The 25,581-nt window shown below is 34.0% G+C and overlaps 4 protein-coding genes across 5 annotated transcripts in view; 1 reads left to right on the top strand and 3 right to left on the bottom strand.

Annotated features, from left to right (window-relative positions):
- The window catches only part of LOC102600401 (prosaposin-like), a 15,002-nt gene extending 6,987 nt beyond the window's left edge, over positions 1-8,015 (top strand). Inside the window, exons 1-6 of one of the 2 annotated variants that reach the window (XM_006338900.2) lie at positions 2,108-2,280; positions 3,295-3,404; positions 4,590-4,786; positions 5,960-6,157; positions 7,188-7,247; positions 7,673-8,015. In XM_006338900.2, the coding sequence (XP_006338962.1) occupies positions 3,296-3,404; positions 4,590-4,786; positions 5,960-6,157; positions 7,188-7,247; positions 7,673-7,834 (726 nt within the window). In that variant the 5' untranslated portion in view covers positions 2,108-2,280; position 3,295 and the 3' untranslated portion in view covers positions 7,835-8,015. Of the gene's footprint in view, positions 1-2,107; positions 2,281-3,294; positions 3,405-4,589; positions 4,787-5,959; positions 6,158-7,187; positions 7,248-7,672 lie in introns of those variants that run through there. The other variant, XM_006338899.2, reaches the window with a different exon arrangement.
- Positions 8,016-8,884: 869 nt separating this feature from the next.
- Positions 8,885-11,000, bottom strand: LOC102600074 (CBL-interacting serine/threonine-protein kinase 14-like). Its single transcript, XM_006338896.2, has one exon. It carries the CDS (start codon positions 10,695-10,697, stop codon positions 9,387-9,389), a length of 1,311 nt encoding a protein of 436 aa, XP_006338958.1. The 5' UTR covers positions 10,698-11,000; the 3' UTR covers positions 8,885-9,386.
- Positions 11,001-17,599: 6,599 nt separating this feature from the next.
- LOC107060838 (putative disease resistance protein RGA3) lies at positions 17,600-20,108 on the bottom strand. The gene is made up of 2 exons (XM_015309246.1): positions 18,279-20,108; positions 17,600-18,169 (listed from the first exon to the last, which is right to left on the bottom strand). The coding sequence occupies exons 1-2, from the start codon at positions 20,037-20,039 to the stop codon at positions 18,107-18,109; spliced, it is 1,824 nt and encodes a 607-aa protein (XP_015164732.1). The 5' UTR covers positions 20,040-20,108; the 3' UTR covers positions 17,600-18,106.
- LOC107061316 (putative disease resistance protein RGA1) lies at positions 20,086-22,173 on the bottom strand. Its single transcript, XM_015310368.1, has 2 exons — positions 22,084-22,173; positions 20,086-21,428 (listed from the first exon to the last, which is right to left on the bottom strand). Exon 2 carries the CDS (start codon positions 21,325-21,327, stop codon positions 20,086-20,088), a length of 1,242 nt encoding a protein of 413 aa, XP_015165854.1. The 5' UTR covers positions 21,328-21,428; positions 22,084-22,173.
- Between the last annotated feature and the right edge of the window lie 3,408 nt (positions 22,174-25,581).

The raw sequence follows: 25,581 nt of genomic DNA, 5'->3' as shown, positions 1-25,581 counted from the left end.
GAATCTTTAATTTGATTTAAAATTATTTTATGGTCAATCACTATTTTCTTATCTATTTTTATATAGCTATCAATGAGTGCATATTGTGACATAAAATTTTCTCAAATTAAAATGAACACAGAATAATAGGAAAAAAAATATGAAATGATACATAGCCAATGAAGAAGGAAGACGAAAATATATGTTAATGCTATATTCACTATAGAGTTCCATTTGATTAAAATCTCTTGTCACCAACACTTTACTTTCTTTGTTCATTTTTACTTACATTTCTATTAAAAAATAATTATTATAATTTCTATATTATCATATTATAAGTAAAAGTGAAAATCTATTTTTGAAATAGTGGATTTAACATCAAAACTAATGATTCAATGGACTACGTTGATGCTTGTTGTTTTAGCAATCAGAAAGAAACTGCTTCATTTGAGGGTAAAAAAATAAAAATAAAAAACCAAAGAAGAAATATCTTACTAAAATCATGTGACTTTATTCATATTTGTTTATTATTATTGTCTTTCCCACAAATTTTTGTCACTGTTAACTCATGGAAATCGTAAGAAAAAATACGAGTGTGAATTTATGAATGATTTGCTACAAATTTGTTCACCAACTCTTTCTTATGTGGTACCTTGAATTTCGTTGAATTTTGAACTTAATCAATTGTTGCAAATAACCCTGAGATTTTTTAAGAAGAAGAAGAGTAGAAAACTTTAAAAAAATCATAGTTTAAAAGTGAGAGGAAACCCTCTATTTATAGCTAACAAATAGTAGGTTTAATAGGTGCTAATTGTTCCTTATCAGAAAAGTTACAACCTTTCGAAAAAGTCACTGCTCATCTGAAAAATCACTACCTTTTTCAAAAGTCACAACTCATCGGAAAAAGTACAACCCTTCGGAAAAGTCACAACTCATCAAAAATATCAAAACCCGTCAAAAAAATTGCAACCCTTTGGAAAAGTAACATCTCTTTGAGAAAATCACAATTCTTTAATATGAAAGGGTATCTAATTTTAATATAATACAAATAATTAAATTAATAAATAAAACAAATTGAGTATTTTTAATTGGGGGTATTATAGTAATTCAACATTAAGTTTAGGAGTTCATGCTTTTAAGGTAGTATATATCTATAATATATAAGAAAAATTACAGAAATCCCACCTTTTAGTTACTTATTACCATTATCCCCTATAAATTTTACAAATCTCCAAAATCCCTCATTTTGGCGCATCAGATTAGTGTATCAGCGCTTATATTATTGTATCTCGCGCATCAGATTAATGTATCAGCGCTTATATTATTGTATCTCGCACATATATCAACGCTTATATTATTGTATCTCGCGCATCAGATTAATGTATCAACGCTTATATTATTATATCCGTTTGAGGGATTTCTGTAATTATAAACTTTTAAGAGATAAATTGTAATTTTACCTTAAAAGTATTTGATTTCTGTAATTTGTCCATAATTATATGGCCAAAAAAAGGCCCAGAATCACCATATATATATGATATATGATATTAGTTTTGATACTAATATTCAATTCATCATAGAGATAACTTATCGTAATATTAATTAGTAATTACTAATTGTGATATAGTTTATTTCAAAATTAGCAACCGAATATAAGAGATAATACAATATTAGATTTTTATCCAAAATTATATACTTATCCAACATACCAAATGTCTGTTTGACCAAACTTCTAAAATCAACTTATTTTGATAAATTATTTTTTCTTAAAAAAAATACTTTTAGTGAGAAATAGTTTCTATTTAATAATATAATCATAATAAAAATTTCCAAACACTTTTGAGCAATAATTAAATATTTAGCCAAGCTTTTAAAAAATATTTCGAAGTGTATTTTTCTCAAAAATGCTTTTCAATAAATATTTTTGGAAAAACTACTACTACTACATTTTTTTAGTTTCTCAAAAACAAATTCTACTTCTCTTTAAAAATAGTTATTTTCTCCAAAAATTTGACCAAACACTTTTAAAAAAAAAAAGACTTTTGACCTCCAATTATTTTTTTCTTTCACTCATTACCTCTATTTAAAAACATATCTATAAAAAATTATAAAAATCCGGTTGGATAAGGATACAAATTATAGCAGGTGCAGGAGATCAACTCCTAATAGAAATTCTCAATTAAGCCAAAAAATAATTGCCTACAAGAAAGGGGCAGATCTGCTCTTTGCTTGAAGAAAGAGCCTTTGTACTACTTCCTCTATTTGTCATTTACTCTCAAAATTCTTCCCCTTTTTTTCCAGGTAAACATTCTTCTATCATTCATCATCATTAGGTATATAATTTTTTCGATTTAATTCTTATTTTTTCTTCTGATTTCTCTTTCTGTATCTGTATAGACATTATCTTTGATGTTTTTTTTTTTCCTTTTTCGAGTTTTGTTCTTATCTTTGACACCCCTTTTGCTTTAATCGATCTAGGTTTTGATTAAAATTGTAATATATTGTGTTTTTTGTTTGATTGAATTAAGTAGGTTGACTTTTTTTTACTGGGATGGGGTGTGGGGTTGGTTCAGTCAGTTGGTAAATTCAAAAAGATGAAAACTTTTTGAGGTGAGGAGGAATCTAAAGCTTATTGGAGTTGAGAATTGTAGTGGACTGACGCCCTTTTTTTAATTGATCTGGGTTTTGATTAAAGTTGTAATATATTGGGTTTTTGTTTGATTGAAATCTAGTTGGTAAATTAAAAAAAAGATAAAAACTTTTTGAGGTAAGGAGGAATTGAAACCTTATTGGAGTTGAGAATTGTAGTAGTTTAAGCTTATTGGGACTGTAGTTTTATTTTGGACATGACCGTCAAATATTTAAGCTAGGTTGGAATTTTGATCAGATACTAGTTTGGGATTGAGGCTATTGAGTGTAATTGATTGATATGACTGTCAAATATTCAAGTGAACGTTAGATTGTTTGGGATTGAAGTGTAATTAATTGATACGACTGTCAAATATTCAAAGCGAAAGGTAGATTGTTTGATCGGTCACTAATTTGGGTTGAGGCATAATTGATTGATATGCCAGTCAAATATTCAAGTGAAAGTTAGATCGTTTGATCCGTCACTAATTTGGGATTGAGGGGTAGTTGATTGATATGACAGTCAAATATTCAAATGAAAGTTAGATTGTTTGATCGGTCACTAATTTGGGATTGAGGCATTGTTGATCGATTGATTGATTAATATTAGCATATCTTTTGTTGACTCTCTTTTTTGTACTTTATTATTGTTTTTCTTGAATCTAGACTGATTGTTTCACTTGGCAGCATGGATGTCAAGGTCTGCCTGTTTCTTGTACTACTCGGTGCTGTTTGTTGTACAGCTAGAGAATTAGCTGCCCCTGACCTCCTTATTATAGAAACCGAGGATGTTTCAGGTACTTCTCCTATTCTTGTGTTACCAGTTCCCATGGGATTTAGTATTGTGTTGGGATATGATTTTTGTAATATGGACTGTGAAGTGATAGGATACCCTTAAATCACACACACATAGGAAAATGATGACTCTGCTAAATAGTAATTGTGCAGCCACAAAACTTACAAATTTGGCGAACAGTGTCCTTCTATGGTCAGTACCCTACTTATGATTAATGAGAACCTCTTTGATTTTCCAGGATAGATGTCTTACGAAAGTTTGTGATTTTTTGTTAATGAAAGCATATCATAAGCTAAGCTTTGAATTTGCTTGCAGTTTATTCATCGACTAATTTTCAGTTCTTAAAAACTCTTACAGCAATGAATAATGATTCTCTTCCAGTTTTTCTTCCTCAAGCCTCTAAATTTAAACTGCAACATTAATGTTGCTCTAAGCCGAAGATCTTTCTTCTCCTTTCTTCTGCACCTATTACCAACCAACCCGTCTCATGAGGAAGTACCATCTATTTATGTGCCACATGGTTCTTCTTTGTTTTCAACTCAATTGGGTTTGTTTGTTCCTTCTGTTTAGGATGGGTTAGCAAACATTCACTGGAAAAATGTGATGCCTCATACGACTTATAATGATATAAACATCAAGTTCCCTTTTTGTGTGTGGATATATTGTCAAATATGTCCTGTTTGATTATATAGAAAAATAAACTCTGGAAATACAAAATTGGATGGTCAAGTTTTTCATTTTATTGGATTGTGGTAGTCTAGGTCATAATAACAGTTTACTCCAAAAAAATGGGGCACCGACAATGTATGTTCTCTTTAAATAAAGGATTCTTGATGATTTGAGAAACCTTGGGTGAAAAGTTATCCTGTTGAATTTTGAATAGGATGCTTACTTGCAAGTTCTTCAAGTAGCTACTCCTACATGGATTTATTGTCTGTTTATCCTCCATGATCAAGATTTTTTTGGATGGGCATGTCGCTGATTTCTCCATCCTATTACTCTTTTGTGGTCGAATTCTTATACTCATGCTTACTAGCCTAACTGATGTTTTAACTATATTCTCCTGTAGCAGATGCTATCATCTTATATTTATGTGAAGTCATTTATTTTCACTTGATTGATTAAGGAGTACTTGAATCAAAACTTAAATATGGAAAACACATTAATCTTGGCTTTCTTGCAATAGCATTGTGGACAAGTAACCTACAGGCACAGAAACAACTTCAGCCTCTGAAAGATGTCAGCAACAGTAAAGGATTATGCACATTGTGTGAAGAATATACTGCTACTGCTCTTGATTACCTTTCTAATAAGCAGACCCAGGCAAAGATACTTGAAGTACTTCTCATGACGTGTTCGAAGATGCCAATATACAAGGAGGAGGTACTTGTGATTTGACTTAAATGCCCATCTTGTGACCATTAAATTATTTTTGTCTAAATGATTAACTTACTGCATGCCCATCTAAATGATTTTCTAAATGTAATGCGTTATGCACACTCATGAAGATAGCAGAAGTCTTCTTTTAATATTCTTATCTGTTTCATCCAATAGGGTTATTCTATTTGAGACATCCTTAAATGTTTTAACTCAATATTTATGATATCAATTATCTTGTTTACAATATAGAAAGAAACTGGAGACCCACTCTGATTATGGGTTAAAAGCAAGTCACAGACAGCACACACTGAGCCTGCTTCTCATTATTTTTTTGGTAACCGTGGTGTTTGGGCCAGATTTCGCGCACCTTGATTAGTTTCACGAGATATCTTCCGCCTCCCATCAACAATAGGTACCAAGTAACTTTGTCCACCAAGGGTAGGACAAATGGGAAGGAATCGCCTAGTATTTTTTATCTCTGCAAGGATTTGTACCTGAAACCTGCTTCCCATGTTCCTTTATGTTTTCTTTACGAGTATAGTTCATCATACAGATTTTAAATAGATTGTTTCTTAAAGTATCCCATTTTATTTTGGATACAATTTGGCTTCTTTTGAAATCCAGAATGACCTAGATTACCCCTGTTTGGATGAAGAGAAATGATAAACTAGTGGAGTGTGTCTTTTGATCTTATCCATAGAGCCTGGGGTAGATTGTTTTCTGTGGGGCTTTATGTGACTGTTTATGAAAAGATTAATAATAGCTTGCAATATCAAAGGCAAAAGCATTAAAAACTTGTCAGTTTTCGGTGGTGCTTCATGCACAAATAAAAAATGGAGCGAGTGCTACTAAATTGTTAATAATTCCTAATTACACACATGCATACATTTGCGATAAATGCATCACTTTGCTGTCTATATTTGATGTTTAGTATCAGAGTTCATTAGCAATTAGGTGATGCCTTGACACTTTGGCACCTGTAGGAAGGCGCCTTATAAGTGAGGCGAAGTGCTCAGCCTGTATTGCGCTAACTTTAAGGTTTAAGTTAAATGTGCTTTAAGCAAAGCTATAGCAATATCTTGATATCTTTAGGATCTACATGCAACAACATTGATATGATTTTTTCTGTCTCTTGCTACATTAATTTGCAAGTGAACTTCTCTTATTTTCTTGTAGTGCACTGCCATGGTGGATCAATATGCTCATCTCTTCTTCTCAGAGATCTCCACTATAAAACCTGATGACATTTGCCAAAAGGTTGACCTTTGTCGGAAAGTGGTTTCCATCTCTCAACAGTTCTCCCCAAATGGCTGTGACGTATGTCATCAAGTGGTTGAAGAGGCACTATCAAAACTGAAAGATCCTGACACTCAGGTACTCTTGTCTTTCGTTATATACATTTTATGCCGAACTATAGAGAAAAAGAATAAAGGAACCATGTTTTAGGGTTAGGGTCCACTTACAATTACTTAAAAAGTCTGCCTTATTGCAAAGGCTAGGTGGTTAATCTGATTCTCTAAAACTCCATAAGAAAATGTCAATTTAAATTTCAAATGTGTACCACTAATGTTGTATCTTGAAAAGACAACCAACATGGGTGTGTTAGCATGAACTTGAAATTTTTTTGCAAATGTGTTGCAGATAATGATACCTCGTTTAGAATACTTCATAATGTGTAGGAAGCTACATAATATTACTAATTATGTACATGTTTGTTGATAAGGTACACATGTCTTTCTACTTGTATTTAACAACATTTAAAAAAATCCTACTTTCTCAACTTTGTGGATGCGTGAAAAATGTTCGGCCTTTTTTTTAGTTGCAAGTTATTCATATAGGATACATATATATTTATATATAATAGATTATAGATATGTGTGAGTGCTTGTGTGTCTATCTGTATTGTGGTGGTGTTTTGGACTGTAGGTTAAGTTGCACGCACCTCGACTAGCCCATCAGGTACCTACTTCCTCTTAATAGCACAGGTACCGATTAACTCAGCCCACAAAAACTTAGGTAGATAGAATGAGATCTCCTAATGGATTTTGCGTCTACTAGGATTCGAATCCCGATTCTCATGGTTTTCGTTCCACCTCTTTAATCACCAGATTATGCCCTTGGGTGTGATACCCTGGAGATAAATTATTGAGTACCGTTAGTAACTAAAATGACTAAATAACTTGTTATACCTAAAAATATCATAAAATTTACTGGTTAGGATCTGGCTGGTCGGATATTTTATTTCGTTTATACTCCTTATGAAAAAATGTCATTAACCCATAGATGTGTATGGAGACAGTAAATAGTTTATTTTTACCTTATTTAATTTGGTAAGTGACAGTATGTAGTTCTTATTGCGACAGAATATATTCACTAAACTCATTTGCTTCTTGTCTACTTTCAGTTAGACATACTTGCAATTCTCTTGAAGGCATGTGGATCTGTTGAAAAATATGCCAATAAGGTAAATACCCTCTGAAACTAATCTTACCATCATAGCTGTACCTTAGTGCTTGCTCATACTTACCTAATTCCGTCTCGGGTAACTCTTTTGTTTTAGTTCTAAACAACTATTGGTACTTGGTTTGGACCTTTGGCGTCCTTAAAAAACTTCTCCAATCCCACGTGTCACCACACTGAACTGTCGAAAGAAATGAAATGCTTGAACGACAATAAATGTTTCTTCCTCATTAAGGAGCTAGATTGCAAAAATTTTCTAGTGATCCATTTTACACTTGATTACAAGCGTTGATTTCTCTCTGAAAATGATTATTTCGATGAGTAATTGCTAGGTTATTATTATATTACTTTCAATACTTCTGTAATATGTGGAAGGATCAAGGCTGTTTGGTAGCTGTACTGATGTTTCTGCCTCACGATTTTCTGCAGTGCAAGAAAATGGTCTTTGAATATGCACCAGTGATCCTCATTAACGCGGAACATTTTCTGGAGAAAAATGATGTATGTACTATTGTGCATGCCTGTCAGCCTGCTGTTGATAAAGAGGAAGCATTGCCAGAGATGCAAACTTCATTGCATTCTGCCTCTTAAGTGAATACAGGTTATTGAGCCCAGCTTGGTATGCTTTGTATGTTAACAATTGGATTACCATCTTTCAGTTTGTGTATAATGTGTTTTACTTGAAGTGCAAACTTTATCACTTGTTTATATACAATGATATTTCATGGAAGAAGCTCAACTTAATAAAACTTACGACTACGTTCTTAATTTCTATGAAAGCTTATGATTGCGCAGGTGTTCGTTATGTAGTATATAGGTCAAAAATTATTTTTCGTATGAATATATTAAGGGCTGTGATTTTGCGAGGGGGATTTAATAACCCGTCCTCAATTCGTATTGCAGGTTGCCTACAGCACATATAATCAAAATAGATTGTCACACACTAAAATAATTCAGTTTTACTTGACAAAATTTCATTAAATCCCCTTGTATAGTTGCATGAAAGTTGCAAATTAATCCTTTCTAAATTCCACTCTTCCTTGATTTGAAAAATCCAGAAATGTCTTTTAAATTTAAACTCAATTTTGGTTACGTCAAACGATTAAATTGAAATAATTTCATTTTGTTTGTATTCACAAAATAATTTGAAATACCTCAACTTTTTTAGAAAGGTTGGATTTTCATTAAGGGTTGTCAATGGTTGTAATAAAAATAATAATTATGAGGCTAGACATACAATGATATAGCAGCGGAGGGATGATTTTCATTAAGCAAAGCTAGAACTTGAAGAAATTTTCGCAACCTTTAACCACTAGACTAATCTTCAACTTGTGTCTAGAAATGTTAATACTTGTATATATATTTATTAAATCAAAATTTGATCTTTATATACATTGTAATTTTTTGACCTTTTTTGACACCTCGGACAAGGGTATACAAAACATTTCTTTCTACGCTAATTTGGAAACCCAATATTTGTAGTTGGACTTTATTATAAATTTCTAACCACATTCTCTATAAGACACACTTACCTTTTCCTTCTCCATTACGGAGGAAAGAACTGAGGAGAAGGTATCAATAATAAATCATTTTATACGAGACAATTCATAATATTCATATCGATTTATTATGCTTCTCTAATCACACAATAACTATCCCAACTGTCATACAAAACCAAACAATTAGGAAAATTAAAATAAGCTATCTCAATAATCATTTTACTATGAAAAATGAGATAATCATAAAATCAGATTACCGGGTCATAAAAATATATACAAAACCCAGTAATTTTGCCCTCTCTGTATCTTATGTATACAGAGAGTACACAAATACAATACATTATGATACATTATCCTAACTCTTAGCAATAATAATATCAACAGGTTTTGCCCAAACCTGACATGATAATTTGAATTCCTATTTGCAAAAATGTAGTAAGTTCTTTAACCAATCACGTGTGCAGAAATTAGTTTGAACATCAACTCACCTCGATTCACATTCGTCGGGCTATTCAACAACTAGAGTATCTCCCTTCCGAAATCTCTTTTTTCCTATGCTATCTAGAAATAACGAGTAGCACGAAGTCTGAATTCTAATTCTACGATAGAGAACACTGTAATAACAACTCGGACCACGAAAGAATTCACAAAAAGAATTCACTTAACTGCGGCATAAATTTCAGTTTCCATATTTCTCCATCAGGTCCAGCTCCTATCTCCTTTCGTTTAACTTCTACAATCACCACTTTCTCCGTTAACCGGTTAATCTCCGTTGCTAAAACAAATTTCCCATTTTGCCCCTCAACTCTCACGCCGGCGCTATTTTTTCCGGTGACTCTCATTCCTTCAGCCTTCGCCACCTCTTCAATCATCTGTGTTATTCTCTCCGGTGACGATGCTGAAACAAACCTTTCAACATCCACTGTCTCTTTCCCTCCTAGAGATTTCAACAATCCAGATAGATTAACACCTGAGGATAACGAGATTATATGAAACGCATTTAGAAATTTGCCGTCGCGATTTACATCGGAGCTATTTTTCAACTCAAATTCATCACCGAAATGCGATTTCACCTCTTTGTAACCTTTCCGAAACCACGGATCGTTTCTGATTTGTTCAATGGAGATTCGAGTCTCGGGATTCGTGTCGAGGAGTCGGGTTAGCAACAGTTTCAATCCGTGTGAGGTCCATTTAGGGCAACGGAATTCGCCTTTGTAGATTTTCCGATACATCGCCATTAGATTTGCATCGGTGAAGGGTAAATAACCGGCGTTGAGCACAAAAAGGATGATGCCGCATGACCATATATCCACCTTAGCTCCGTTGTATCCTTTCTTCTCGAGAATTTCAGGAGCTACATATGCCGGAGTGCCGCAGAGCGTATGGAGGAGTCCGTCGGGTCGGATCTGATCCGTCACTGCGCTTAAACCGAAATCGGTGACCTTGAGATCCCAATTTTCATCAAGCAACAGATTCTCCAGTTTCAGATCTCGATGATACACACCACGAGAATGACAATAATCAACGGCGGAGATCAACTGCTGAAAATATCTCCGGCTGAGATCCTCGCTGAATCTCCCTTTGCTAACTTTCGTAAACAGCTCTCCACCTTTAGCGAATTCCATAACGTAATAGATCTTCGTCTTCGTCGCGAGCACCTCATGAAGGCGCACGATATGAGGATGACGCAACCTGCGCATGATAGAAATCTCCCTCTTAACATGCTCCATGAAACCACCTTTCAATATCTTCTGCTTGCTTACCGTCTTAATCGCCACGCTCTGTCTCGTCCTCACATCCCTAGCATGATAAACCTTTGCAAAAGCACCACAACCCAGAAGCTTCCCGACCTCGTATTTCCCGAATAGGTTAAGCTTGAAATCTCCGGCGCCGATGATGGTGCCGGCGGTGGTTGGTGAAGATGAACTGCTCTCCTCACGTAAGATCTCTGGCATAACTAAACCCAGAGACCAAAACAGCACCAAATCCCTCCGGAAATGCCTCTTGTTTTTGCATCAAAGCAATGAAATTGCTCGATGATGAGAAAAATCAAGAACCAAATCGTAGCTTCTACGCAGAAGATAGAAGATTCGAATGGGTGATTGGTCAATGTTTAAAGCTTTTGATATTTTGTTGTTAAAAAAGTAGAGGGTAGGCGGAGAATAGGCAATCGTATTCAAATTAACCACGTTATTGGTTGAACAAAAAAAAAGAAGTACGCCATCCGATCCATATTACTCAATCACTTTTCATTTGCTACAATATCTAAGAATAATTCACGTCTTAAATTTTTTTTTTGAGAATTTTGTAAATAGACACTTTAAAAAAAAAATTAATTGCAAGGTTAACATAAAAAAATTTAATTAATATTTTTTTTAATTTAGTAAGATTGACAATTAATAATCTCTCTGTCCAACCATACTTGTACTCTATTGACTTGATAAATATGTTAAATTTAATGCTTTGAAAAATGTATTAGATATTGAATAATATTTAATAGCAAGAGTAAGAGAGAATGACATAAATAATCCCTTAACTATATGAGTATGTCTAAAATGGTCCTTAACTATACACTTAACAAATTTAATCTTTTAACTATTCAAAAACTTATCAGCTTTGGTCCCTTAACTATACACTTACCGGTTTTAGTCCTTAACTATAAACTTTCCGATTTTAGTCCTTTAAATATTCAAAAACTTATTACGTTTGGTTTTTGTCTATTTTTAATACAAATAACTTAAGTTTGTATTAACGGGATCTATATTTTGAGAAATTAAATTATTTAGCAACTTTTTCTGTTGTTTCTCTCTCTTTGCTACTTTTTCTTCAAATTAACCTTATGCGAAGAACCTTAACCTCAACGATTTAAAATAAAATTCACGAGGAAAGTAAATATAAGTCATAATTTTATTCAACAGAGGATAAAAATGAAGCATATTATTGCTACTAATGACTTGAATATGTTAAACTATATTATAAAAAGAAAAAGATTATTACCTGTTAAATCCAAAGTTTGTACTCCAACGACTTCATTGAACGGAGTTTGTTTATTTTTTTTTAAATAGATCAATTTTATTATTCTATTCATTTTATTTTACGTAAAGAAATTTGAGTATATTAAATAAAATCCGCACTGATTAGCATATTCAAGTGCAGATTCAAGTCATATATGCTTAATTTTATCCTCCATTGAATAAAATTACGACTTATATCTTCTTTCCTCATTAATTTTATTTTGAATCGTTGACATTATTGTTCTTTTTATAAGAGTAGTTTGAAGAAAAACTGGCAGGGATAGAGAAACAACTTAAAAAATGGGTTAAATATTTAATTTCACGAAAATTTTCGTAAATATAAACCTTAGCTATTTGTATTAAAAAAAAGACAAAGACCTTGATAAGTTTTTGAATACTTAAAGGACTAAAATCGGTAAGTTTATAGTTAATGGACTAAAATCGTTAAGTGTATAGTTAAGGGACCAAAGTTGATAAGCTTTTGAACAGTTAAAAGACTAAATCCATTAAGTGTATAGTTAAGGGACCATTTTAGACCTACTCCTATAATTAAGAGACTATTTATGTCATTTTCTCGCAAGAGTAAAATAGACTCAAAATGGTAATTTATTTATTAGTTTTTCAAACTAAAAAAATATTATTGAATAACTATTTTTAGTATAATGAACAAGTAAAATTGAACGAAGGAAATATGTGATAACTATTTTTAATATAATCAACTAATATGAAATGGAACCGTGGGCGTAAAGGATGTCTAGCCAACCGCAGAACCAGACAAATTAATTGCTAATCACATGGAACATGAGGAGCAACAGAAATGATTGAACTCGAAAGTTCTAAGAAAATGTAGATTATATAATTAAAGGGTAAGGACTAAGGAGTGGCCAAATTAAACCATGTAAATATGATGAAATTTCATTATTAGGTATAGGTTGGATTATAATTATTATATTAGTAGCTATATTTTGTCTAATTATAATTTATAGGGACTGTTTTTGAGTTGTATTTGTTGTTTAAATTCGTTGAATTTGTTCTATTGTTTTCGTTCGATCTGATCGATCAATTTTGATATATTTGTTTGCTTAATTTAGTATCTATATGTATCGACACTTTCTCAATGTTGTTGGATACATTAATTTAGGGCTTGTCACTTTGTATTATTGCATTTTTAATTATTATTTTTGAATATGTACACCATGTATGTATATTGTATCGTCATAAATTTAGATTTTGATCCTAGATATAAGCTAGATAAACTTCAAATACAATTTAATTACAATTTTGAAAATCACTAGACTTTTAGAAACAATTATAACTTCGAAAATAACTAAATTCTTAGATATAACTCAAAATTACCAATGTAAAATCGTAGAAAATATATTTATGTTTACCCATAAAGAAGATTTAGAGAAAATAAATGTAGTGTGGATTCACCTAATGACGTTTCATCAATGATATTTAACCTGAAACAATATTCATTCCTTACTCAAATAGAAAAGTGACAGTATCAATCTAGCATGTGATTTTGAACAAGAATTTCTTGTGGACTCATGAAATTTTGTTTTGATGATATGAAATGCTTCTTTCTTTGTTTGCAGTACCTCAAGTCGAGTTTTTGTTGTAGCATTGAATGAGATGACGAGAGCTGAAATCAAATTTTTTTGCTATGCTCCACAAATGTTTGTACGATTCTTATGAATTTTAAGTGTGTTTGAATTCCACATCTTGTTAAATATTTATTGAGGGATTGTCTACCTTCTCAAGCCTCTCTATCATGCCCTTGGAAAGTGTAGTGGATGACTTGCATTATTAAATGATTTTTTTTCAAATTAAATGATAGTTGTTCCCTGTCCTTTTTTTGGTATTAATTAATGAAGGTAGGTCCTGTATGATACATTTGTGGGTTACATAGAAAATTAAGATTGAGAAATCTTGAAAGAGGGGAAGAGTCTATAGAAAAAAAAAACATTATACATAAACGTATTTAGCCTCATTTGATATATATGTCTTTCAATTTTGGGTGTGTATTAGTAGCCACTTAAACTTATATAGAATCGAACAAGTAGACATACACATTCTACTTGATCCCTTATGTGACAATTTGTATCCTACACGGTATCCTACATGATGTCCTACATATATTATGACAAGTAGAATGTGAGTATCTACTTGTTCAACTTTATACAAATTTAAGTGTCTATTTGTACACATCAAAAATTGAAAGACATATATATCTTGAGATCAAATTAAAAAACATATTTATATATTAGCCATAGATGAAAGAGGAAAAGGGCGAAGGGAAATTGCCAACAAGGGAAGTGAAAGAGAAAATGAAGATAGGATTTTAGAATTACATTTTAGTTATTGTTGTAAAATTTAAAGTATAGCTATGTTTGTTGGGGGATGAAATTATTAGGGACTTTTGAGACTTTTATTTATTTTAGATGAAAATTCTAGATGAAAGGAAGGGGGGAAATGTAGAAGAAAAAGAATTTTTGTTGCCCGTACATATTATACACGATTATATATGCCCATTTTGTTGAATAATATTTATACAATATTGATATAGATGCCCATTTTATTGAAAATAATTTTTATTACCTGTACATATTAGTAAGTAACCCCTCTTTTTTTGTGGTATAGTGGAAAAGACTAATAAGTAATACTTCTTAAATCTAACAGGCGTAAAAATTTCATTTCTTTGACTGCATTTTCCATACCAGCAAATCTTATTCATGTCTGCGACCTTTAATGATTAATCACAGTCACTACAAAAAAAACAGGGTTATTGCGACGGTTATTTATACGTAATGCGGCGGTTTCAAATCGTCACAATGTACTAAAACGGCGTTTTGTGAAAATGTTGTAATCCCACCTATCACAAACGTATTATGGCAGTTGTTACGAAACCGTCGTAATATTTACACAAAACCGCCGTTATACATATATAAAACCATCGCAATATTCCTTTTAAAATGCGACAATTTTTTTTTGGATAAAGCGATTGTTTACACCCGTCGTAATTGTGTCATTCATATATAACGGTTAACATATGTCGTAATGTTCAATTCTGACGCCGTAATAATTATATTTTCTAATTTTGTCAATCCATACTTAATATCCTATTTATTGCACCCTATATATTTAAATTTCTACAGTTAGTAATTTTAAAACAACATAAAAGATCAAATGAGCAAAATATTCATCACATTAAACAAAAGTACTCCAGAATTACATCATCAAAATACTACTACTGTTTTGAAGTGTTAATCAAAGCTCCAAAATTACATCATCAAAATAGTAATTTCAAGTGTCATTCAACTAGAATATCCGAAAAAAAAGATCCTAAAAATGATTCCTAGTTGATGCTTAGTCCATCATCCAAAGATTTCTAATCGATGGTTGGTCCAATGGGTGACTAATGAGCCCCACTTTCTGTATCGGATGCCTGGAATTTTTTTTTATTAATTAACAAGCAAATTGATGATCATACTCCAAAAATATATGTATTCGCACAGAAATATCAATGAACTTGGAAAACATTTCTGGAAAAAATTTCTCTTGTAATAAGTACACTTCTCACCTACATACCGAAAAGATTTTCAAATACCATTTTTGTAATCACCAATTATTCCAGAAAGAAATTTCCAAAAACTTTCTTTAAAATTGAATTCTTTTAAGTCAATATTAACATAAGAGTACATATAAAACATAAGTTACTTGGTTCTATTCATCGGTCAAGTAACTAATTATCATGGCAGCCTAGACACGACTATTTACCGGTGAGTAAGGAAGGAATGCCACCATGGCTGGAAAGTGGAAACCATGATAGCATACAACTACTATGCCTCAATACAAATTATTGCTAGAAACTGCCCATCAAAATGCTGCGTAATTCATATTCTCAACGAATTATTCTCAGTTGAGTAATCAACTAGGCTCAGATATGTCACAAAATCGGGTAATGAACCATAGCTGCAAACCAGAATAGAATACAACATCAACAACAACAATCTATAGTTGGATAAACTAAATGAATCCTTAACATCCCTTCCACTCAATTAGGACCTATTTCGTCCCAATACTCGTCACACCACTTACAACACAATTTAGTTTTCCCTACCAAGATTCGGTTCGGGCTGACCAAAATCCAATTAACTCAATAAGCTCTATATCATCACAGCCTACAGATAAGCATAAGCAATGCTGCTTACTGCCAACAAAGTTAATATTGACTTTAAAAAATTATCTAAACCTCAAAAAGAGGCACTGCAAAGCAAATTGGACTTTATTAAGAGTACACTACAAAACATAAATAAATTCCTAGCAAAATAAAAATAATCATAGCCCAAACAGAACTTAAAGAGTACATAAAGATAGAGTTAGACTCTTAGATATATTCTTAAGAAAGAGTACATATAAAACATAGATATTTATGATGGTCATACCTGTGGAGGAGGTGGAAATAAGTGAGGGGACATTCCCTATGTTCTTTTGATATAAGCTAAGTAGCGCATTCAATTGTGATTTCATACTCGTCATCTATTGCTGCTACTTTGGAGGTGGAGCGCTAGCGCTAGATGAACTCACATCAACATGCTTAAATCTCCTAGATGTCTGTTTGAATGCCATAATTGGAACAACACCCAAGCCTAACCCTCGAACACGGCTCAGGTGTTCGGGACCGAGTACTATACCAAGTACATTATTTGGTGAAACTTCGACAATACTTTCTGGCCTTTGACGACAAATTTCTTCAATTTTCTCCTGTGCAAAAGAAAAACAAGCACAATACTGTTGTCATATACCAGTTGACGACTCTATGAACCACAAATTCATTGAATGATGTATCACTGATTTTATCTAAGCTGTCAGGAATTAAGACACTTAATATCTCACATATGCTGATATCTTTATCCTCTCTAGAATCTACTCGTGTTGCGATCTATGGCATCTGTAGGCTTTTAAAAATATTTGGAAATAAGCAATCAAGTAGCATATTTACAAGGATAAGGAAAAGTTAGAAAATTAACAATTAAAATTGACATGTGTGAAGTGTGATCACTTAACTTAAATGGATCTTCTAGTTTTGCTAATTAGGAGCAATTAACTGAAATCTGAAATAACATAGAGTATATATTATCATAGAACTGTACATGCAAAGCTAGATTCAGATTACTACTATTATATTACATTTATAGCTAGATGCAAAGCTAGTGATTCCGCGTAACTAGTTGTTGGTTATGGATTTTCACAACCATAACCAACAACCTGTAGGAGTGTGCAATGAGGACTAGCTCCAAGAAACTGAATTAAACTAGTAGTGTCCTTCATTCACGAAAGTTTTAATGAACAGAGAAATTGTCCTGTGAAGTGAAAGTAGAGATAAGTGTGTCATCTATTCATAAACTAGTAGATTACGAAGTGCCTATAAATTGTAAATGAAAATTTACCTCACATTATTGCTTGCCGCTCATGGGATTTGGCTTGAATCACCACAGCAACGTTTCTAGCATGACATTGGAACTAGTAACCTATAAGGAAAAAAACATAAAATTCATGATTAAAACATATCAAGATATACCATACTCGAAGAATTAGAAGAAGAACAATTCGGTTCAAGTGGACAAGCAAAATGCTGAAAGCATAGCACATATGCAATTGATTGATAAATTTTGCATTTTTTAATGTCAAAATAATTGCAAGAAAAAGTATTATATTACATACAGAACTTCTTTGCAGGAACTCGTGCAAAATAATGTTTAAAAAATTTACTCAGAAAGTGAAAGAGAAATAGAGACTTACTTAAGTTCTGAACTATTGTCCCACCTAGGTCAATTATGGGAATATGGGAAATGTTGGACCACTGGGAGTTCGAGCCACTCCGATTGGTGCAACTTTCTTCTAACTGTGGGCAGACACTAATTCGCAGGTTCCATAATTTAGTGAGGAGTTGCATGGCATCTCTGGATGGCAGATGCTCCATTTTTCACAGTTACATAAACTTATCTCTTCCAAAGAAACAAGGTTGCCGAGCCCATCCGACAGAGCTTCTAACAATGGACAATCACGGATCTCCAGATACCGTAACTTGGGCATGGCATCTGAGAAGTCCACATGTTGTAGCCGTTTGCATCTCACCAGATCTAATGTTACAAGAGAAGTAAGGTTGCCAAGTCTATGAGGAAGAGCCTCGATTCCGAAATCATTTATTCCGATCTCCGTTAGGGCAGAGAGTTGCATAAGCTGATCGGGCAGAGAATCCCAATCCGTACGTCCGTATACCTCCAATGTACGAAGGGAAGATAGCTGCTGAATGCCATTAAAAATCAATTGGAATGCCTCAAAATTCACCGTCTCTGAGAAAGGACCAATTTCCAAATGCTGTAACCCAGTGAGGTGGTGAAGTCCCCCTGCGGGTACACTAACCAATTTGGGACATTCTGATAAACACAAATACGAAAGTGAAGGCATTTCCCACACATGTAAAGGCAAGGAAACCAAGTTGTTACAGTAACTGACCGTCAAAATCTCTAGAGACCGGCATTGCTCTAGCATTCCACTTGGTAAACTGGTCAATCCATTACAATTGGATAACTCAAGACTTTGGAGGGAAGTCAAATAGCTCTCTCCACTGGGAACAGGAAAAGAACTGAAATTGGTGCAGCTGGTAATTTCTAAGCTCTTAAGAGAACGGAGATTGTATAAGCTTTGTGGCAATTCACGAAACTCTCCGCAGAGTGAGACCAATAGGTGTTGAAGAGAAACATTGTTGCGTAGCATCTCATCGGGAAGAAAAATGAGCTCTTTCACGTTACTAACAACAAGATTCACAAGAGATGTCAAGTTGCTGCACAAGTTCAACAATGGCATTTCACTGTCAACTCCAACAATCTCTAATTCACATAGGATTTCAAATTGATTCGGAGTACTTTCTAACAGGGGACAGTTACTAATCCTCAACTTCTCAAGCCTAGGAAACATTCTTACTCCAACTTCAACTCCCTTCCACTCAATAAGGCTAGCCATATTCTTCAATACTAGTTCTTTCAATGACAGGAACGCTTGGATATTGCCATTATTGCTGCTTGATCCATTATCAATTATCTCAACACCATAAAATGTAGGTCCGATGCATTCCAATTCAAGGAATCCTACCAGCTCAAGATGCTGAAGGAACTTCAGTTGGCCAAGTGATGGAATTTCTTTGCACCTTTTGCAACCACTTAATTTCAACATGACCAAATTTGGTAGCAATTCTTCACTGAACCATGAAGGAAATTTAGTCCCTAAATAGTCCACAACTGCTAAGGTTTTCAAGTTCGGATGTGGTTGAAGACCATCCAACACATGCTCATGATTGATCTCACAGCCTTCTGATTCATCACGGGACCATGAATACACCAGCTTGTAGATATTTGGTTTCTCCTGTAAATATGTTGTTCGAGCCTCTTCTTTATTTCCGACTAATTGAAGACGTTCGATCGTCAATTCACCTCTAAGTTTTTTCAAACAACCTAGTTCTTCTATTCGACGACCTTTCTTTAAACCTACATAGAAAAACTGTAGCGTCTGAAGACTAGTCAATTGCCCCATATTAAGTGGCATCTGAAACCGATCCTTACCTGTACATGATTGGTAATGATACTTGCAATATATGTGTCTCAAACTTATCATATTTGCCATTTCTACTGGAAGCTTCCTGAGTGAAAAACAGTTATTGGCTCTAAAAGTTTGCAAATTGTAGAGCTTGCAAATGGAGCTGGGTAAGGCTCTGATCTTATTGTAGGAGAGATCAAGATATCTTAAGTATATTAGCTTGCTGATTGAGGCTGACAACTCCTTGATGTCTGACCTGGACAAATTTAAAACTCTCAAGAACTGAAAGCTCAACAACATATCTTCAGATAGATTTCTTTTCCAGAACAATGTGCACAAACGTCCTGGCTCATTTATCCTCTCTATTTGATCACTTGGTGAGTCCCATCCAAAGTATCGGACTTGAGAAAGATTTTCTCCTCCAACTCTCTTTGGATCAAATAATTTAGATTTCAATATATCTCTGGCCAAATCATGCACAAGATCATGCATCTTACAGTGTGTTATATTGTTGTGCTCATCTAGCTTGACATCTTGCAGCAAGGAATTTCGCAACAAGAGTTGGAAAAACTTGTTCCCGGCGTCTTCCATCACAGTGGTCTCTTGACATGGACGAAGAAACCCTTCTGCCATCCAGAGTTGGATTAGTTGGTCCTTCTCAAACTCAAAATCTTTTGGAAACATTGCAAAGTAACTAAAACATTTCTTCAGATGTGGAGATGGTAGATAATCATAGCTGAGTTTTAGGATTTTCTTTATAGATTTTCTTTAAGCTATTTTCCCCGTTATCAGCTTCACCAGTAACAAGGGGGTTGCCATCAAGAATTGCTTGCCATTCATGTATTTCCTTATATCGTAAGAGGCCTCCCAACACACTTGCAGCCAATGGTAGACCTTGACACAATTCAACAATCCTGTTTTCCATGCTCACCATTTCTTCTGGAACCTCCCCATCAACAAATGCTCTTTGTTTGAAAATGCACCAACAATGATCTCTCGCTAATCTTTCCAACATATGATGATCTAATGCTACTGTGGATGCCACTCGTTTCATACGTGTAGTCACAAGAATGCAGTTTCCTCTTGACGTGTTTATTCCCTTCAAAGTGTCCATGAACTCATGCCACAATGTAGGGTCAACACGCCACAAATCATCTAAGACAAGCAAATACCTTTTTCCTCCCAATTCATCTCGAAGCTTCTTGACTATTATATCCCTGCTTTGGACCTCAAGTTTCCTCTCTGTCAATGATTCGAGGATTAGTTCAAGAAAGCTCTTCGTTTCTGACATTTCAGCTAGACACAACCAAACCCTCTTTTCAAAGTTTTGCTTGATTTGTTCATCATTGAAAATTCTCTTAGCCACAGTTGTTTTACCTAAACCCCCCATACCAACTAGAGGAATGGTGGACATAATAACTTCCTCTCTCATGTTCAACATCTTCTCCTTAATTTCAGCAACATCGTTGTCTCTACCAACAACATCTGAAGCAACTACGAAGGAATCTGTTTCTCGAATTGGTAGTATTTGCTGAGAAGGAACCATCGGTGATTGGAGACCGAGGTCGTTGGCTAACTGATTGATAGCCCTCATCTCTTTCGTGATATTGTTGATTTTTCGAGACATTTTGTACTTAAAAGCAGTATGAGAATAAAAGTTACGGACCTTTTCCATTAGTTTGGTTCGAATGTTCATCACATGTGCTTTGAGAGATTCATATCTGTATACGTCAAACACGTTTTCAGCATCCTCAGCAACTCTCTCAAGCATCTTGAGCCATTCTTCCGCAGCCTGATCGTCAACTTGTCGTCTTTCAGCATCATGAATGAAAGCTTGGATCATGGATACATATTTTGTCAGCATTCTGAGATTTTTCTTGCAGTTCCTTAAACTTTTAGCCTCCTCAAAAGTGAGAGAAAGCAGCTTCTCAAGCACAACTTGAACTGTAGCACCAATTACAGGATCGGCCATTGTTGTGATGCTCCTTCACAAAGTCTTCTTCTTCTTCTTCTACACCAAAGTCTTCTCAAAGTTCTTGCAGAAATCTTCTTTTGCTAGTTGTTTGGCCACCACTAAAAGAAAGAGAACAATTCATACACAATAATTTGAATAAAGAATAGCTTTTGTGGATTAACAACTAATCATTCTTTAAATAAATATTTTTTGGGTGGTGGTTGTGTTTTTTTTTTTTTTTCTAATGAATGGCAGCCCCTTTCCAATTAGTAGTTGACATATATTGGGCAGTTAGAACCGTTTAGCTATTTAATCTATTCCCATTCCTATTACTAACACTCCGAATAGAATTATAGTATGAGGGTTAATCTCAAAGAGTTAAACTGATTACCTCCTAATCTATATTGTTGCATATTTTAACTCTTTGAGACCTATTATGCATTAACATAGTGAAGTTGTTTGTTGAAAAAAATGCAGTTTAGAACCAACAAAGGAAAACATTACCAAATTACTAAAAAGTTCAGCAAACTTTCCATTATGATTTTGAATAATGCTTAAGAAATTAAGTTCCTCAGTCCTCGTAGATATCACGAGTTTCCATTCCAAACAACAAGACCAGTTCCACAATTCTGTTTTCAGGCACATAACAAATGACAGCTCGCTGAATCTTTGTTCATGTAATATGCAGGTGCTAGTGTGGAAACAATAATTTACCCCAAGAGGAATAAAACCATCAAAGGAAAAGGGAAATAGGTAAAGAAAGATTTTATGTACTTCACAAAAACGGTTGATTAAATGTGCAATGATTCCAGCCCTTGTGGTATCTATAACATGCTCATCATCGATTTGAAACATGTATGTTCCAGCACCCTGAGATTAGAAATCATGTTATTACAGCAAGTGAACAATACATTTTCACCAACTATCACCTTAGATCCTTCATCAAGCTAGTGAACAAAAATAGGACCACCAAAGATAAAAAAGGGATGCTTATGAAAAATTTAAAACACCGCTGAACTACTACTTTTTCTCCAGCGTCACACCCCAACTTCTGGTTGTTTCTTTTGTCCTACCTGAACTATCACCATTTATGTATTAAAAACATAAATGCAAACGATCGAGTTTATGAGATGCAATTTCCGTTGCCAATCATGACACTGAAAAACACATCTCAGAGAAGTGAGCAACAAAAACAATGCAAACAATTTAGAAGAAGCTTACATGGAAATTCTGGTTCAATAAGCAGAATAGAGAATCCTTCAACCTAATGGATGGATGCCCCTCAAACTGGTCAATCCATTTCCATTCAAGTCCTAGGTCCTTCGCAGCGGAGACTGATACAATAGCATCGCTGTTAAACAGTACAACATTTTCATGAGAAAAGAAGCTGAAAAATAAAACCATCAAAATTGTTCTTGAGCATACTTCGACCCAAGTTTAATACTGGGCTAGCAAGAGAGTGAGGTGGCACATCCAATTTGTCTTTGTACGACAGCAACCTCATAGCTGAATTCATAAAAATAATCAGTGAGAATTTATTTGAGCTGCAACTCATGAACAGAATTCAAAAAGGGCACCTCCCATGTATACCATTTATTATCTTGACGATACAACCTGAATAGATATAACTACTGAGTTTCTTCTTCTTTAGTACAGGTTGGAAGAGGGGAAGGGTCAGACATTGATACAACAAACGAAAGAGGGAAACTAGGTGGAATTTAATCAAAATCATGAGAATGCAATAAACACTCCTATCATCAATTTTTTTGAAAACTGGTAATTTGTATTCCTCAGCATTAAGGATATGCTGGAGACCTCCAAAAAGTTATCAACAAAGAGTCATAACTAAGGCTAATTATAAATAGCCTAAAAAAATCTACCAATTGAACTTCATCTTCTACATTTGCTAGTTTACACCAAAAATGAAAATTTACGATGCAATTCCATTTAATCTTTTGCAGAGTGTTAGACCTGCCCTCAAAGCACCTCCCTTTTCTTTTCTTCCATATTGTCCACCAAATACACGAAGGAATTGTTCTCCGCCATCTCTTCTGGGACTTGCTCTCCTGATCCAACAACTTAGAAGATGGCATAGTCCAGTTGTTACTTGTGAGGCTGAAAAAAAGTGATACCAAGAGACCTCAAGTTTCCTCTCTGTCAATGATTCGAGGATCTGTTCAAGAAAGCTCTTAGTCTCTGACATTTCAGGTAGACACATCCAAACTCTCTTTTCAAAGTGTTTTTCTATCTCTTCATCATTGAAAATTCTCTTAGCAATATAGTAGTTTTCCCTAAACCTCCCATGCCCACTACGGGAATGGTGCACAGAACAACTTCCTCTCTCATGTTCAACATCTTCTCCTTAATTTCAGCAACATCGCTATCTCTACCAACGGCATCCGAAGCAACCACTAAGGAATCTGTTTCTCGAATAGGTAATATTTTCTGAGACGGAACTATCAGTGATTGGAGACCAAGGTCTTTGGCTAACTGATTGATAGACGTCAATTCTTCATTGACGTTTTTTTATTTTTCGAGACATTTTGCTCTTAAAAGCAGTATGAGAAAAGAAACCCCTGACCTTTCTCATTGGGCTGTTTTAAATGTTCATCACTTGTGCTTTGAGAGATTCATATGTGAATTCATCAAACATATTTTCAGCATCTTAAGCAATTCTCTCAAGCATCTTGAGCCATTGTTCCACAGCCTGTGCATCGATGGATACATATTTTGTCAGCATTCTGAGATTTTTCTGGCAGTTCCTTAAACTTCTGGCCTCCTCAATGGTGAGAGAAAGCAGTTTCTCAAGCACAACCTGAACAGTAGCACCAATTACAGGGTCGGCCATTGTTGCGTTTGCTCCTTCTCAAATTTGTCTTCTTCCTTTGCACCAAAGTCTTCTTTTGCTAGTTGTTTATGGACCACTAAAATTCATATACAATAATTCAAAAAAAAATGAGTGGCATTCAGTACTCCAATGGCACAAATATCTCTCTAAGAAACAATCCTGTAACTTTTAAGGCGTTTTGTTTTAGTAAAGATTTTCGGAGAATTAAAAAAAGGATAAAATAATAAAACTCTTTGTCAAAATAAAGCCAATTTAACCAGGTTATGAACTTAGCCAAACTTCCTCCAAAAAAAAAAAAGAAGCATTTTAGGGCTCTTCTATGAGCAGTATTAAGGCTCTTGTTGTACCAATTGCTAAGTAAAATGCTCAATATCTCAAACTGCATTTTGTGTTTTGCACAAAATCCATACGATCTGGAGAGCTGAAATCACAAATGTGTTTGGGTGCGAAATTCAGATTGCAATGCCTTGGAATGATAGGGAAATAGTACAACTCCATAAATGGCAGAATTAGCTAGGGTTAGAAAATGAGAGAGAAAGAGAATTGAGAGAGGGAAAACAATACCAGTCCAAAACTGAATGTCCAACTGGAATGACACTGCAATTAGGGCATAACAGGTAAGAATTCCAGATTGGCAAGAGTATGAGGAAGAGCATGGATTCCGAAATCAATTATTGTTAGGGCACAGAATCCCAGCTGCAGAATACCATCAATTGGAAGCATCTCATTACTAAAAAATTACAAATTGTAGAATTTCTGCAATTTCAACTCATCATTCATCTCACAGTCATTTTGTAAGCATCCCTCACCTTCGACCCTAAAGTTCTGAGTTCGAGCAGAGCAAAAAATGGCAGCTTCATAGTCTTCTGATTCATCAAATTTGAGTTATTTGGTTTTTGGTTTCTCACGTAGATATGCTTTTTCTGTATTACAGACCAATTAGAGACCTCTAATCCTCAATTCAAATTCTTCTATTCCACCCCTTGCAAAGTATATTAGCTTGCCAATTGAATCAATTAAATTATTCATATAAAACCTTCATTTAACTAATACATAAGTTAATTTTAATCTGGCAACGTTTCAGTCTCTTTGAATGTTTGTATAAATCATTAAGCGCACAATTATCATCTAGATCTATATATATACTAGACATCGGAGCCTGTGCTAGCACGGGCCCAATATGTATCATTTTTTGTTTCAATTTATGTGACAAAGACAAAATTAAAGAGTTAATCAAACTTTAATATTAATTTAAAATAGTTTAAATTTTTAATTATTGTTAACTATGGTAAAATTTTTTTTTTATGTCTTTTAACATTCTAAATTGCTAATTATTGTTGTATGATTTGTAATATCTTTTACGCAATTTTGAAATAATAAAGGTTATTTCTTCTTTCTCAATTTATGTGGTACTAATAAAATTT

Source organism: Solanum tuberosum, unplaced genomic scaffold (assembly GCF_000226075.1).
Source record: "Solanum tuberosum cultivar DM 1-3 516 R44 unplaced genomic scaffold, SolTub_3.0 scf00008, whole genome shotgun sequence".
NCBI classification, from domain to species: Eukaryota; Viridiplantae; Streptophyta; class Magnoliopsida; order Solanales; family Solanaceae; genus Solanum; species Solanum tuberosum.
The sequence above is the reverse complement of the archived record's forward strand: the minus strand, read 5'-3'. Positions and strand labels throughout refer to the sequence as shown.

Coding starts and splice junctions, on each gene's coding strand:
- LOC102600074 (XM_006338896.2), bottom strand. CDS start 10,697: ATGCCAGAGATCTTACGTGAGGAGAGCAGTTCATCTTCACCAACCACC.
- LOC107060838 (XM_015309246.1), bottom strand. CDS start 20,039: ATGTTTCCAAAAGATTTTGAGTTTGAGAAGGACCAACTAATCCAACTC. Junction 18,170..18,278: donor GGTCTCTAGAGATTTTGACG/GTCAGTTACTGT, acceptor GTGTACCCGCAG/GGGGACTTCACCACCTCACT.
- LOC107061316 (XM_015310368.1), bottom strand. CDS start 21,327: ATGGCCGATCCTGTAATTGGTGCTACAGTTCAAGTTGTGCTTGAGAAG.